This window comes from Chelonia mydas, chromosome 9 (assembly GCF_015237465.2).
Source record: "Chelonia mydas isolate rCheMyd1 chromosome 9, rCheMyd1.pri.v2, whole genome shotgun sequence".
In the NCBI taxonomy this organism is placed as follows: Eukaryota; Metazoa; Chordata; order Testudines; family Cheloniidae; genus Chelonia; species Chelonia mydas.
This window is the reverse complement of record NC_057855.1, coordinates 72448389-72465305: the sequence shown is the minus strand read 5'-3', so window position 1 is coordinate 72465305 and position 16917 is coordinate 72448389. Positions and strand designations below refer to the sequence as shown.

General features: G+C 39.7%; 1 protein-coding gene across 7 annotated transcripts in view; it reads right to left on the bottom strand.

The window, feature by feature from the left end:
* Positions 1-16917, bottom strand: part of CHM (CHM Rab escort protein) — a 132547-nt gene that overhangs the window by 95842 nt on the left and 19788 nt on the right. For all 7 annotated transcript variants that reach the window (XM_037908078.2, XM_043521923.1, XM_037908081.2 and 4 more), the window contains exon 2: positions 9916-9982. In XM_037908078.2, coding sequence (XP_037764006.1) covers positions 9916-9982 — 67 coding nt within the window. The remainder of the gene's footprint in view (positions 1-9915; positions 9983-16917) is intronic.

Sequence of the window (16917 nt, the reverse complement as noted above, 5' to 3'; positions counted from 1 at the left end):
CCTGCTATCAGTGAAATAAAGTTGCCCTCATTTAACAGAATCTAAAGTTTAAGATTTTACGGCCCAAGTGGACTAGGTCTTTTTTCTAAGAGACCTCACGGTGCTGTACAATTCCTCCACCACGCTTTTCATTTTAAGTAGAGGAAAGAGCTGCAGTGCTGTCACCATTAGCACTCATTAGGAAAGCCAACACATCTGTAAAAGGAAGCAAATATTTTATTTGCCTCACTGGGGTATAGAGAGAATTCATAATCATAGAAAGCTTTAAAAAAGTGAAAACTTAAGTGTATTTATTATCTGGAATCAATAGAATATAAGCATGAAAGATGCTTACTTGATTCAGTCAAGAAGCAGTTTGACTCAGATCTCAGCCCTTTATCAAGTTATCAATCAAGTATGCCCCAATGGTGCAGAGATAAACTGGTTAATTTTGTTTTTGTTCTTTCCTGAGATACCAGAGAAACAAATACCTGAAAATGATTTAATCTGCCTCTTCTGGGATTATAAAAAAATGTAGCCACCAAGATTTATTTTGCCAAGGGAACCTGCCACCTTAGCTGTAAGTTTCCCTGAATATGGAACGCAGTCTGGCTGTCAGAACAAGCAAGGGCAGCGGTCACAAGAAATGTGCAAAAAAAACCCACCTATGTAAAACTGAGTAAGACTGGCCTTCCTAAATTTAAAACTAATCTAACTTTATGCGTCCTTTATTTTAAATACATTTTCAGCAAGAACTACCAGCAGTATTAACATGCTGTAATAAAATGATGGGACATTCTGTGAAAAATTGACAACAGTGGTCTAATCTTTCTCAGTAGGGTACACCTTTGACACATCTAAAACTAAGATAAAGCTTCCTCTTTTTATTGCCAGTATTGTGCCTTGTACTTTAATCAAAAGTCTCTATAATGGTCTCTTATGTCCCAAACAATGTTTACAGGAGCGTATGATTTCTTTAAGTATGCATGCCACTATTTCTAAATGAATCACGATAGTCTTGTCCTCTGATATGCCTTTCCCAAGATCTTATCACCTAAAGTCTGAATCTTTTCTAAAAGCATGAATATGCTCCTTTCAGAATTTATAATACATCTATGTATGACTTGCATTATGTGACAGTAGAAACTTGTCAATTCTTCACTCAAAATACTCTGAAAAGAATGTTGTCCAGATACAGATAGGGATGTAATCTCAGCTGTGACAAAGATAGCAAAATTCTTGATAAAAACCCATGAAGAGGTAGAAAGTCTGAAAGGAAGAGCATTAACTATCAGGATTTTAATAAATTTAAAAAATGGTCATATCAGATAGAGATATTCATGTATTATTTTGTAGAGCAATCAAAATTAGGAAATTCTCTGGGATTAGTGTTGATCGCTCAATGCCAGAGGTCCAATCCTGTGTAGTACACTACTCTTAAATTCTCAAGGACTAGAATCTTCCCCTTTTACAGCTGTCCTAGCAGACTACAAAAAAAGATGGATTGATAATGGGGAAGTCTGTACAGTATTGGAATAAGTTGAATTATCTTCTGGATATGGACCTGAAATATTACATATATACTACCTGCTTGTTTCAATATATATTTTGTTGTTACAGATTTAATTTTCTCATACAAAACTGAAGACAGGAATAACTTTACTTCTAGAAGCAATTTCATCTGTTGTCTGAATGCCATTTGCTCACAGCTCCTGCTATGGAATCTGGAATTCTGGGTAAAGCCTTCAAGTAGTCAAACGAAATTTCTGTCTGAGGCTAAGGGAAAAATCTGAACAAAAGTCTGATCTTCAAACTCTTGAATTTGAAGTCATGATTACTAGTAAAAAACCCAGAATATCTTCTTTAAACTCTAGGTGATCAAGCCTGGCAAAGGAATGCTTTGGCTCTGGAAAGGGTTTGAACTCTTATCTGCTAAACCATGTATAGGATATTTTCTTGGTCTGCCAACTACCATTTTATCTAGGGTCTCTATGAACAGTTTTAACAAATCCCTGACCAAAGACACCCCCCAACCTGAAGCAAATACTCACACGCAACCACACACCACACAACAAAAACACTAATCCAGGAACCTATCCTTGCAACAAAGCCAGTTGCCAACTCTGCCCCTCTGCCATGTACATTGGCCAAACCGGACAGTCTCTACGTAAAAGAATAAATGGACACAAATCAGACGTCAATAAATTATAATATTCAAAAACCAGTTGGAGAACACTTCAATCTCCCTGGTCACTCGATTACAGACCTAAAAGTTGCAATATTACAACAAAAAAAACTTCAAAAAACAGACTCCAACAAGAGACTGCTGAATTGGAATTAATTTACAAATTGGACACCATTAAATTAGGCTTGCAAAAAGACTGGGAATGGATGGGTCATTACACAAAGTAAAACTATTTCCCCATGCTTATCCCCCCGCCCCCCCAATGTTACTCACACCTTCTTGTCAACTGTTGGAAATGGGTCATCCTGATTATCACTACAAAAGGTTTTTTTCTCCTGCTGATAACAGCTCACCTTAATTGATCACTCTCGTTCTAGTGTGTATGGCAACACCCATTTTTTCATGTTGTGTGTGCGTGCGCGTGCGCATCTTCCTACTGTATTTTCCACTGCGTGCATCCGATGAAGTGGGTTTTAGCCCATGAAAGCTTATGCTCAAATAAATTTGTTAGTCTCTAAGTGCCTCAAGTACTCCTCGTTCTTTTTGCTGATACAGACTAACACAGCTACCACTCTGAAACCTGCCACTGAGAATGTAAATGATTTCCTGGGCCTCAATCTAAAGGTAACACCAAGCAGCATCATTCCAGGAAATGGATCAACTCAAGAAACTCAGAGCACCTATGAATACACTCAATACAAAAGCAGCAGCAGGTAACATCTTTTGTAGAAGATGTCTCTGTTAGGCTGGCTGCCTTTCTGAATGTCATGCCACAATAGCTGAGGTAAAACAAGTCAAAGCTGCTGATGCTTCATGATTTCTCCTGAGAGCCCGTATGTGTCTATCCTTTATTTGATTTCTCAGGGAAAAAAAGTCTCCTTCCATCAAAATAGTTGTCTTTTGCAAGGGAAGCTACTGCCACATTGATTTTAGGGAGCTGATTATAAAATGACTTATTTCATGTATTACCTGTTGAAACTCTTGTGTTTATTAGTTCCCGTTCTGCCATAGTTACATGCTCCACAACACAGTTAAATAGAACTGACTCCTCCTTGGTTCCCAGAACCACTCATTAACCAGAACCACTCATTTCTTTCGGTAAAATTCTTGCCATTTAGTCTTAATTATCAAGGTTAAAAGATATTTGAATTAAATCTTTTGACCCAGAGAACAAATTTCCTCACTTTTCTTGGAGAGGAATCAAAAGACCAATGCATTACTGAAGAGTCCTTTTCCCTCTCTGGTTTACTATTAAATATTTATTAGCTTCATAACGTCACCTAAGTGAAAGGGTAAAGAGGAAGGATGGGAGTTAAACACAAATAATGTGAGTGGTATTATATTATAAAACTTAATAGTTTTATAATATAATACAAACAAACAAAATAGGAGCATTTGAGATGACTATCACAGTCCCTTTACAAAGGCAGAACATTTTTGGTATGTTCCTTTACCTATCCTTGACTGACAGCTTTAGAACTGCCTCTAAATCTCAACAGGAAGAGAAGCAGCATCTTATCTCTTACTCCAGCCTCTTACTCCACTTTTTCATGTTCTCTGTATGTATAAATATATTTTCTTACTATATGTTCCATTCTATGCATCCGATGAAGTGGGTTGTAGCCCACGAAAGCTTATGCTCAAAGAAATTTGTTAGTCTCTAAGGTGCCACAAGTACTCCTGTTCTTTTTACCTCCAGTGTGTGTGAAGTGGTGCAAACGAATATTAAAAAGTCTGAAATTTTACACAACCCTTTCTGTGAAAGACAAGGGAGCAATTTAAATTGAATCTTCATTCCAGAAACAGAAACAAAGCTAGTTTGAAGAGTTTCCCCCTCAAGACTTCTATCTCCACCATCCACCCCAACATGCTCAAAAATTAAACATAAAAGAAGTAGTACAATAAAAATAGAACACATGCTAAGAAAAAAAGTCCCATATGCATGAACATTTATTGTGGGAGATACATTCAGTTCACAAAGTAATCAACTTTTAGTCTTGATATACCTCTCTTTAGCAACTTCAAGTTTAAACTAAATGCCGATCTCCTCATTTTGAATTGCAAATTACTTTTCTAAATCACTTAACATCTATCCTTGAAATTTCACATGTCAACAGCTCATTAATATCTACAGTAAATGTAGCTCTCTGAAAAGAACCACGATTTTACATTTATTGAGACAGATAGCTGGCACACAGAAATAGGGCTCCTTCAATTACACTTTGGCAGAAGCTAACTTGAGTTTAAAATCTGTCTACAGGAATTTATGGCAACACTGCAATGACGTGACTATTTTGAATAAGATTAGCTGCCATTGATGGTGATGCTTGGACAGTGTTTATAAATCAACAGAGGCGAGTATTTAGGATTTTATAATAGTCCACTTCAGAACCATCTACCATTATCACCTATGCAATATAGTATGATCAATACAGACAGTGGTTGGAGATTAAAAGTGGTACAGTGATCAACATATGGTAATGAATGCAAGCAACACACAAAATACTTCAAAATTTTACTTACACCTATTCCATATTTTATATCTAACTTCTTTAAACATTTGCAGAGAAAGGCAGACAGAAATTCATCATAATAGTGTAGATGATACAAATAAGCATTTCAGTAGGCTCAAATTCCCATCTTTAGAAATAATTTAATCCATAATCCTCAAAGCATTAACTCAAGATACAAAATACAACATTTTGAACATAGCAGATTTGAATAAGATTAAATAATTTGTAAATTCATCTAGAAATGAAGATCATAGAATATTGCACCAGAATAAAATAAGACTATTATTTCAAGTCAGAAAAAATCTTGAAAAGTTTAGCAGAACTATAACTCCTCCCAAATAAAATCTATAATGCCCTTGACAATGGCTTTTTACAGTAGTATTTAATTTAAGATTAAATAGCAGATGACCATTGTAAAATTTGCCTATTAATTTTTTTTGTACAGTATAAATGTGTCAGATTCTCCTTCCCCCCAATATATGAATTCTAGTTTATGATGCATTGTGACCTGGCAAGCCTTTAGCTTGTACAAGATTTGGAAAATTTACTCCACAGCAGAAGAAAATGAGAATTTCCACTTCTAATGATACTCATCATTAAAATGAAAGCAAAATCATGTATGAATGTAACTAAACAATTAAGGAAACAGTAATAAAAATATGCATTCCACAGATCTAATTGCTGCCTACTTATGTGAGATTGTAGGCTGTATTTGCAGGTCTTTTACCATTACCAAAAAGACATGGATACTCTAAATCGAAGCTACAGTAGCCAGCTATTATTACATAGCTTAATAGACCCCTGTATACTAAAGTAGGAGAAATAAGATGAGAAGCAATTAGCAAATTCAACAAAGAACCGAATAGTAAATTCAGAATATTGTGTTTCTGTGGGAGGTGAAATCTAAAGTCCAAAATTAACTGATCATAATTTAGTAATTCTAGGTCTTAAAAGGTGCTTATTAATGGTCAAGTTTATTTTTTTAAAATACATACCGTATTCCCCTACAAATTTAGTATTTTACTATTCTTCAAACATTGCATTTTTCCATGCTCCAAGTACTGTTTGTAATTAACATGGCTCCTGTTTAAAGTATTTATGGATGCCTCATGCACAGTAACGAGATTTGCAGGATTCAGCACCTCTTAGGATTCTACCCGCTCTTTGCTGGCGCTGTTGCAGATTCTCTACCACATACTTCTTGATGAAGTACTTCAAGATTCTTAAAGAAAAAGATATTTTCTATCTACAGGACATTCTCCACCCAACTCAGTTTCAAAATTACATTAAACTTGGAGCCTGAAGTATTGAACTGTGATGTCCTATAACCTTATAATGTAAAAAGAAAAGGAGTACTTGTGGCACCTTAGAGACTAACCAATTTATTTGAGCATAAGCTTTCGTGAGCTCACAAAAGCTTATGCTCAAATAAATTGGTTAGTCTCTAAGGTGCCACAAGTACTCCTTTTCTTTTTGCGAATACAGACTAACACGGCTGTTACTCTGAAACTTATAATGTAAAACACCTTCGGATTAACCAATTTCGGGACTGGCCAGTTCCCAGAGTTTTTGGGATACCCTAGGGGATGGTCTCTGGTCACCGTAGCAAGGGCCAGGTTGATGCACATCACCTCCCACTGCTAAACAACCCTATTCTGTTCATGAAGCGTCCCATCTCCCCTCACTGCACGGTACGGTCCCCTTTTGCTGCTCCTGACTGAGGCAAGTTTTGTGCATCTCCATGTGACAGTTTTGGCATGTTTAATAAACTATTTTTGAATATTTTCATATAATTTGCATATGACCGTACATTTCAGTTTATGGACTATGCACACTTCCTCAACTAGCTATGGGCGGGGGGAGGATGAGGACAGGGAGCTCTACAAAGCTTGGCAGCTACATGGCTAGGGCAGGAAGGGAGGAAAATAAGTATCTAAGAGTGCTGGATTAGGTGGAGGTGCTGGCAGATGTCTGGGACTGCTAAATTAGGGGAGTGCTGGAAGATCTCTCAGGTAACTGGGAAGGCTCAAATACCTCACCGTTGCCTGGGGTAGTTGGATGGAGAGCTGGGATGTCTGAGGATCTGAAATAGCTGGGTGGGTGCTGGTTTTTGTCTGGGCCGTGGTAGCTGGGGAACTCATGGATGTGGTCTCCATGGAGGGAAAAGGACTGGAATCTGGCTGAGGTTTCAGGGAGACAGAGCTAGGGTATGGCTATTAAGCAGTGGGTCTTCTTGGGGGGGCAGAGGTCTGGCTGCAGATACAAAGGGCCTTACTGGGGATTGCGGTGCACAGTGTGGACCCAGGGCATGTGCTAATACTGAGCCCACCAGCAGACCAACTCCTATGAGTTTTCACAATTTTTAGTATTGTCTTTAAACCCCAACTGCTGGAATCACATTGCATGAGAATCTCAGCTTTCATTTAAAAAAAAACAAAACAAAACAAAAAAAACACCACGCATCTAGCCCTAATGGTTACAGAGAAAAGTTTGCAAAATGTGAACCATATGCACTCTCAAGACGCAAAAGCTAGAAGGCAAATAAACCCAACATTCATTATTTTAAATGTGTGATTTTTAAGCCAATTTTATGATTTTTGGTGGATAGATTTATGATTTGAACTTTTGGAATTTGCAGTAGTGCTGTTCCCACTTCCTCCCCTGCTCTCACTACAAGCTGCTATTTCGCTGCATGAATTCAGGAGCAAAGCAGTCAAAGGAGAAACAGAACTGAAATCATTTTAGTAGCACTTTTGGATGATCTCCTGTCAATGGATATCATCCTCCAGGACCTCTCTGCAGTACGCAACACTGTCAACCATGAGATACTGCTGTCTGACCGGAAAGAGGTGGTATGGATCGAGAATAATGCACTAAAACAATCCGGCTCTTTTCTAAAGGGACATACCCAATAAGTAGTGATGGGAAACTACATCTTTCCTATCAGACCCCACACTTGTGAAGTCACAAGGATCAATTCTCTCCCCAATTCTTTTCAACATGTACGTGCAGCAACTAGATGAACTGGTCAGATGACATGGACTCGATGCCAGATAACACATAGCTCTATCTATCCTTCACCACCTACCACCTCAGTACTACCACCAAAATGGCCTACTGCTTGAATGAGATTAGCTCATGGATAAACAGCTGGGTGAAAATGAACCCAAGCAGGACAGGTGATACTGGTGGGCAGAGGATAAGCGAACACATACAACAGATGTTAGTCACAGTCATGTTGCTTAATGTACTGTCGGAAGGCATTCAGATACTACGATGATGAGCTTGGTATGAGAACCTATCTAGAACAGAACAGACAATCCACTAGAAGCCTGCCTCCGCAGCAGCCTTCAGTGTCCACAGGTGGAATTAGACCTTCTAGATGAGTGAGGCTGAACCGCAGGTGGCAGGCCTACCAAATACACATCACAGTAAACTCATGACACTTGGAAGCTCTTGGACAAATGACAGCAGGGAAGAGAAAAGAACTGTAAAGCAACAACAGAAGGCTGGAAACTAGGGAGGCTGTGATAAATGAAGGGGGGAGGAAGGAAGAGCTCCCTTTTATGAACCCAGCCAGCCAGTTAGCTATAAAATCCCTCTTAGTAGTTGTTCTCTACTTGCTTTACCTGTAAAGGGTTAAAAAGTCTCACTGCTACGCATAGGTAAAGAGAAGAGAGTGGGCACCTGGCCAAAAGAGCCAATGGGAAGGCTAAAACTTTTTAAAATTGAAACAAGACTCCCCTTTTGTCTGTTTATTGTTGTTCTCGGGGACAGGCAGACAGGGAGCAGTTATGCTGTGAGAAGCTTGAAAAATTATCAGTATCATACCTAGAAACCACTCATTTAAAACCCCAGATATTTAAGTAGATCAACAAATGTTTAGGAAGATGCAATTAGGTTTATCCCTTTTATTTCTTTATGGCTTGTGGATTCCTCTGTGCTAACTCCAGGTGCTTTTGTTTTGCTTTAAGCTGGACCTCAAGAGAGCTATTCTTGATGCTTAATCCTCGTAATTTTTTTTTTTTAATCTAGCAAAAGCCTAAATTTTTTCTTTTTTTTCTATTTTTTTCTTTTTTTTTTTATTAATAAAATTTACCTTTTTTAAAAACAGAATTGGATGTGTGTGTCCTAAGAGGTTTGTGTTCTTGTTTAATTAGCTGGTGACAACAGCTGATTTCCTTTGTTTTTCTTCTCAGCTCTTTCCAGGGCGGGAGGGTGGGGGAGAGGGCTTGAGGGTATCCCATGAGAAGGAATTCCTAAGTGTGCCTTCCTGGGTTCTCAAAGGGGTTTTGCACTTGGGTGGTGGCAGCATCTACCAATCCAAGGTCAGAGAAAAGCTGTAACCTTGGGAGTTTAATACAAGCCTGGATTGGCAAGTATTAATTTTTAGAGTCCTTGCGGGCCCCCACCTTCTGCACTTGGAGTGCCAGAGTGGGGAAATCAGCCTTGACAGAGACCAAGTGGAGAGTAATAAAAAAAGTGGATGAAAGGTAAAAAAAAGGCAACTTGATGTAGGGAGTTTTCAGGATAGTTTGACCAAAATTTTCCAGCTTGGGTATCTAATGGTAGTCACCTAAAATGTGACCTGGCGTTTCAGGCTGGGCACTCAACTCCCATTAAAGTCAACAGCAGCAATCTGTGCTCGGCACTCTGAAAACCAAGTCACTTTAATTTATGACCTGGTGTACAGTAGGAAATTAGGTCAGTTTAACTAGGTCATTCAGAGGTGTTAAAGGTCCACAACCATGAGCGATGCAGTTAAACCGACCAACCACCACTGTAGACAATGCTAGGTCAACAGGAGGATTCTCCCATCGACCTAGCTACCGCCCCTCGGGGAGATGGATTACTTATGCCAATGGGAGAACCCCTTCCATTAGCATAGGTAGCATCTTCACTGAAGTGCTACAGCAGCACAGATGAGACAGTGCCACTGTAGCAGTTTGTGTGTATACAGGCCCTTAGTGTCTCAGTTTGGGCTCCTACAGTTGTACTCAGTTCAGCAACTCATACTTGAATCTAGACACTATCTTTTGCCCCATAAGATTTGTAGCTGGGTAATGGTTCACGGTGAGATTCTCACAAAGCTCTCCCTCACCCCTGCCCCCAAAAGCTGATTTGCAACAGTAACTTTGGCTACAGGTTTTAGAATCATAGAATCAGTCCAAGTCAGAGATTGTAATCTATTTCCGAACATTTAAATGATCAATGAAGTATATCACTGGAGTAACTTACGAGTCAACATGTAGAACCCTCTGGCCACTTCTTGAGCATGCAGATGCAATGATAGATTCTGGCAAACCTATAAAATAATTTTATTAACAGTTAACAGTTTATAAAGTACATGCATTAAATAGAATAAGAGAGTTACTAGGTCAGTGCCATATAATTTAGCCAAAAAGGCTCACATCTTTTTAGATTAAGCCTTTACACATTCATGCTAAAATATCAAATACAAAATTTTAGGGTCAATAAGAGGTTTTTTAATATTATCCTAAGGAACTTACAGAACATAGCCACAGAATTTATTTATTTATTTTTAGATTACACAGCATTTTGTCTTTGCAAATGTTATTAGCGTCTCTTTGTGGAATCTTGTCACCAGCCTCTCTCTTAGATGACTTGATATCAGCATTTCCTACGTGATACTGCCTGAAGCTTTAAGGGATGCTCAGAAGGGTCTACCTCACTGATACAGACACTGATATATTTGAAAATAAAGTTATTTTTACTGTACTTCAGCCCAGGAATCAAAGTTGATAAATAGTAGTAGAGTTCTACTAAATACTCTGCCTACATGAGACGCCACTTACGGCAGATTAGGTAGATGTTTAAAATAGGACTATGCATGTTCTCTAGACTCTACTCCCCATTCAGCAGGTACTCTGTACACAGCTAGATTCCTTTGAGCACCCAAGTCAGCACTAACTGAAATGAATGGGGCAGTTCACACCTCTTACAGCTATTCTTCGAGGTTTTTCAAAAGCAGGAAGATGTAACTGCAACAGTTAGCTTCAAAAATAAACTGAGGCCAGGTCTTCACTAGCAATGTTAAAGTGCTGCGGCAGCAGCGCTTTAATGTGGCTGTGTAGTCATGGCACCAGTGCCGGCAGTCCCCACACCAGCGCAGCTCTCCCAGCGCTAAAAAAAAAAAACCAAAAAAAACCCCACTACACCACACACACACCCACCCCACCTCCACGAGGGGAATAGCTCCCAGCGCTAGTGCATGGTCTACACTGCCACTTTACAGCGCTGTAACTTGCAGTGCTCGGGGGTGTGTTTTTCACACCCGAGTGAGAAAGTTGCAGCGCTGTAAAGTGGCAGTGTAGACAAGGCCTGAGTGCATCTCAGCCATAATAGCTATGGACTTAAAAATTAAAGTTAAAGCTTTGGAGAGCAAAGTGGTAGCACAAAAGACACTGGTATACCATACTGCCAATACCAGCCCAATCAAACTCTCTTTCAAATATTTTGATTGTCTAGTTACAGGGGACGCAATAAGAATGGGTGACGGTAAATCTTAGGAATCATGACCTGACTTCTGTTAGAGCTGCCTAAACTACATATTCAGCTAGAGAGAGAAACTAAGGAGAACTATAGGTTCTCTATCTTCTCTATTTCCTCAGGAACAATACCACTTCTACTCTTACTAAAGGACACAGTAAGGTTTCTTCATCTTGCCAACCTGATAATTCACTTCAAATACATCCTGTAGCATCTAAGGACAAGTAGTTACTAACTTTAAAAGTGTGCTAAGGAAATTAACATCAGTCCTCCTTGAACTCATGTGAGGAACTCTCATGTCTACACTACAAAGTTAAGTTGACTTAAGAAGTTAGGTCAATCTGCAGCCACCACAGTAATTAAATAGGCTCTGTGTGTCCACACTGCACTCCTTCTGTTGTCTGTGCACATCCTCACCAGGAGTGCCTGCACTGACTTAAGTTGGGCACTGTAAGGCACTGACAATCCTGGGGCACCGGGGCTCCAGCTGTCAGTCCCGGGACAGCGGGACTCCAGCTGTCAAAGGCAGCAACAAATGATGTAAGCATCACAGTGTCTGTACGGACGCTACGTCAACCTAACTAGATTGATCTAAGCACTATGCCTCTTGGGGAGGTGGAGTTATTAGGTCAGTATAGCAGGCGAGTTAAATCCGCAGGAAGAACTCTACAGGAGGCTCCCCTGTATATACTGGGGTTGCGTTCTTGAAAAAGGTGATGGATACCAAAACGACAAACTGGGGAATTTTTCCCTATAAGAAATAATGTAATAAGGGTGTAATAATGTAATAATACGTTCACCACACTCACTTATGACAATGCTCTTTTCACCTACACAGTGTACCTTTTTATAATGAGAGGTTATATAGTACACATTTTACACATAAAACATTGAATAAAATAATGTAGAACCTGTGACGTTATATGATTAAAATATGACCACGTAGATCATTGTTGCTATAACTGTTATATAATTGCAACAAATATTGTACAAAGGTTGTCAAGTAAGGTGTCTATGGAAAGGTTAGGATTTGTTGAATATGATTATTCTATTTGTATGCATGTATCATTTTTGTATTTGAAGTTATGAGTATTGGCTCTAAACCTGAATTTCAAACGTTTGCTCCTGGGCTAGCACCCACAAGCTAGTTAGCCAGCACATCTTGGAAGGACTATTCAAATTGAGTAGCCCATCAAAAGAACATTTAACTCACAATGAAAGACATTTTATCTCGGGGGAACACCCTGCACCCCCATTTTCATCCTTATAATATGATTGTGTGGTATCCAGTGCAAAGTTTGTCATGTCGGGTGTCTTCGGAAGGCTCATGACGCACTGAACATTGTTGTTATAATAATGTTGAAGGTTGTAATTTACTGTATATAGTTATGAGGCTGAAAATGTGTCCTCAAGGCTTAAAACAAGCCCAGGCAAAAAACTTTCCAGGAACAGAGGGGCAGTTCACACCTCATCAGCACATGTATGGGACAAACCCAACCCAGCCCAGCCTCACAGGAACAAAGAACATGGGCCAAGGCAGCAACAAAGGAGCTCTTGGACTCCTGAGAGAGTCACCCCTCTTCCCTTATCAGTCAGGGACTACAAGGAGGTAATGCTCACCTGACCCTGAAGGGGAGGCGGGAGGGAAGGCAAAGCCAAGAGGGAAGAACATGATAAAAGGGAAGAGACATTTGCTGTGCTCTGCCTCTCTCCTCCACCTCCATCTACAGACATCACCACCAAGCAACTGAAGCGCTGATCAAAAGGGGAGAGCCTAGCTGAAGGGCAACCAGCCAGGCTGTGGTGAGAAGCATCTAAGTTTTTAAGGGCACTGAAAGCGTTAAGATCTTAGAATGTATTTTGCTTTTATTTCATTTGGCCAAATCCAACTTCTTGTGCTTTGACTTATAATCACTTAAAATCTATCTTTGTAGTTAATAAATTCTAAATTCAGCCTGAAACAGTGCTTTTGGTTCGAAGCATGTCAGAACCTCCCCTTGGGATAACAAGCCTGGTGCATATCAATTTCTTTGTTAAATTGACACACTCATATAAGCTTGCAACATCCAGAGGGCATAACTGGACACTGCGAGATGGAGGTTCCTAGGGCTGTGTCTTGAACCAAAGATATTGGCTAGTGTCATTTGGTTGCACAATCCAAGCAGCTGACTTGCTAGAGGCTGTGCATGAACAGCTCAGGAGTGGGGGTCCTCACAGCAGAGCAGGGTAAGGCTGGCTCCCAGAGCTGAGGTGCAGTGGAGTAACCTAGCAGTGGAGTGGTGCAGATAACACCAGGGGAATGTCACACATACCTACCCTGAAGGGACTTTCCTGTGAATGTACTGTTTGAGATATAGATAATGATTTTCTGCTGTGACTAGGCGAATTCATGCATGGACATATGACTTGCCCACGTGACTCCAAACTCCATCTTTTTCCTGTAATTTTCCACTAGCTGTGCTGAGGGCTTTGTTTGAAACAGTGAATTTCCCTCCACATGGCAGAAGCTATAAAAGGCCCTGGAAACATCTCTATTTTGCCTCTTTCCTGCTCAAACCTCTGGACTATGGACTTATATTAATGGGAGCATTCTAACCAAGGGACTGAGGTCCTTCCAATTATTAGGAAGCAACCAGAGACTTATCAAGCCAGCAGTTTATTCCATCATTGCAACCCTGAATCAAGAACTTTGCAATTACTGTATGTATTTGATTCTTTAACCAATTTTAACTTCCACCTTTCTTTTTTGTAAATAAAGCTTTAGATTTTAGATACTAAAGGATTGGCATCAGTGTGTTTTTGGGTAAGATCTGAGTTATATATTGACCTGGGTGTGTGGCTAGTCCTCTGGGACCAGAAGAACCTTTTGTTTGATGAGACTGGTTTCAAGGAACAACTCATCTTTAAATCCAGTGTTTTTGGTGGCGATACAAGGACTGGAATATCTACAGAAACTGCTTACCTGACTTCTTGTTAGCCAATGTGGTGAGACTGAAGTTTACTTTGTGCTGGTACAGCTTATGGAGGAACAACAACCAGTTTGGGGTGTGTCTGCACTCTCTCAGCAGTTTGTCCTGAATTTGGTATTGTCAGTTGTGACCCACTAAGCACGGTTACAGAACCCTACTAACACCATTCAAACACATAGAACATTTTAATACAATAAATACAGTGTCAATTACACTAAACTTAGGTATGGGTGGTGGCTGGGTTTTCGGTTTCAGAAGTCTTAAAGGATTTTATTGACAACTGCTCTCCTGCATGAATCTTTGAACTATAGATCTCCCTGTAGCAAGCCATTGTATCGAGAGCCCTGGAGACCTTGGCAAACCGTTCACAAAATGGATCCCCACTCTGTATGATTTCTGTTATCTCATCCAGCAATCCAAAGAAACGGGAGAGATTCTTTGTCATCAGACTCCTGGCTTCCAGCCCTACGTCATCGTCATGATCCTCCTTGCTTTCTTCAGATATCCTGTCAGTTGCTCAGCATGAGACTCCAACAACTCCTGTACATCCTCCTCCTCCTCGAAGCCAACATTCTTCACCAACTTGACATTTTCTTGCTCGGGAGCAGGAACAGCATCAAATCCCATGAAGCTGTGGACAGCATCTGGCCATGCACAGTGCCCAATGCTGTTCATCCATTTCGAAGTGACCTCTTCCCACTACGCAACAATGTTTTCCACATCATTCAAGATGTTGTAGGACTTCCAAAACTCCTTTACAACGGGCTTTCCTTCACCTGCCATCTCCTTAATCAGCATGGAGAACGTCCTCTATAGGTAATAAGCCTTGAATGTGGTCAGCGGATGCAAGTACAGTACCGTACAATAGAGGAACGTGTTCCAATTCACGTCAGTCCCAATCCGTGCAAACAACGGATATGCAGATCAGGACCAATGTAAACTGGAACATGTTCCCCTATTGATGAGTGATAGATACCTGAAACAACGGATAAGGGGGAGATGTATACCGGGGACTCCCTGTAGAGTGAAGACGCTTACATAGTTAGGTAGACGTAAGGCAGTTTGTCGACTTAACTCTGTAGTATAGACCAGGTCTCAGACTATCAAGTGATCATTTGTCTAGCTCAAACCCTAGGAAAAACTGAAGACTTGTACTAGATTAAAAAATGCTAAAATATTAAGTATTATGTTTAAAAATGTTTTGCCTAGTCCTGGTTAACCCTAGAACCCAAGACTAGATAACACTAGGAGGATCCAGACATCAAATGCCATATTCTAACGTCTTGAACTCAAGAAAGTCCACACTTAAAATCTACACTCAAACGCCATGGCTATGCCAACCTAACCCTCAATATAGAAGCAGCTAAATCAACAGGAGAATGCTTCCATTGACCTAGTTACTTTCGCTCAGGAAGGTGGTGCTCCTACACCAATGGAAAAACCTCTTTCGTCACTGCAGGCTGCATCCACATTATGGGGTGGTGTCATAGCTATGCCACTATACTCCCCAAAGTGTAGCCATGGCCTCACGTTCTTATTTAGGGCTCGTTCACATTAAAGTCAACAAATTATTTGCCAGAATAAAAACTGCTGGATTTAGAATGCAAACTCAATTGCTTCCTTTCCCCTGGGTCCTAAGACTTTGATCGGAACAACGCTTCTACCCAGCTCAGGTTCTCTAGGGCAGTTGAAAATTCCTCCCCCCTTTCCCCCAGAATTAAATTAGCATTATTATCCACTTTATTCACATAAAATTACAAATTACAAAAAAAAGCATTACAAAATGTTTAGCCAACCTAAATAGAAAAATACTGACCTTTCAAACCGCTTCATTTTCTTTGAAAAGTTTCCTTTGTCCAGTACAGTTAAGTACTAAACAGTATGCTGCGTGTAACTTTTAAAATACTCAGTTGCAAACAAATGCCTACACCAAGCCTTAAAGATTATCAAATTAATGACTTTTGTACAATGTCAACAAAATATGAGTGTCTTCCTTATTCAGAAATCAGCGTGACCCATGGGCTATTCTATTTCAAATCATCATATGCACTAAGGTAAAATTTCAGATTTTCTTGCAACTTTTTCATTTTTAAGACCTACCACTTTGAGGGATCGTGAAAATTGTCATCTCAACTAGCAAAATACAAAAAGTTATGAAGATTCAGTGCAACTTTGTTGTGTCACTGACTACTTTACTACGATGAAATACCATGCTACACATGGCTTTTATCTTAAAAAAAAACAAAAAACGAACAATTGCATCCATTCTGGGAAAGTTCATTCTGTTTGCTAGACAATTCCATAGGCAAAGGGCACTTCAAATAGGCACTGCGCTTCCCTGTAGCAGTGTTTCAAACTTTCAAGAAATGTTCCATTTCTATGTGCACATTGAGCCAATTGATGTTCATTTACGAATCATATTATGCATAGGCTTCAGCTCTTTTTCACTGATATACCATGCAATGTACCAGAATATCTTATTTCAACAGACAACACCTCTAGTTTGTGCCATTTGGCCCCACCACCAGTTTCAGAAGCCTCTAAATCTTAAAGCAATACATACAAAGATTTCAAAACCAGTATTTGCAATGTAATAATCTTATTTTATGTTTATTACCTTACACAAACACCCCAAACATCCAAAAACCATTTTACAAACTATAAACATGCCGGGTCACCACTGAAGTGCAGCAGCCTCTAAGGATGAAAGTAACAGCAATACTAGGTAACTATTTAGCACAGCAGATGACTACTGTATTCA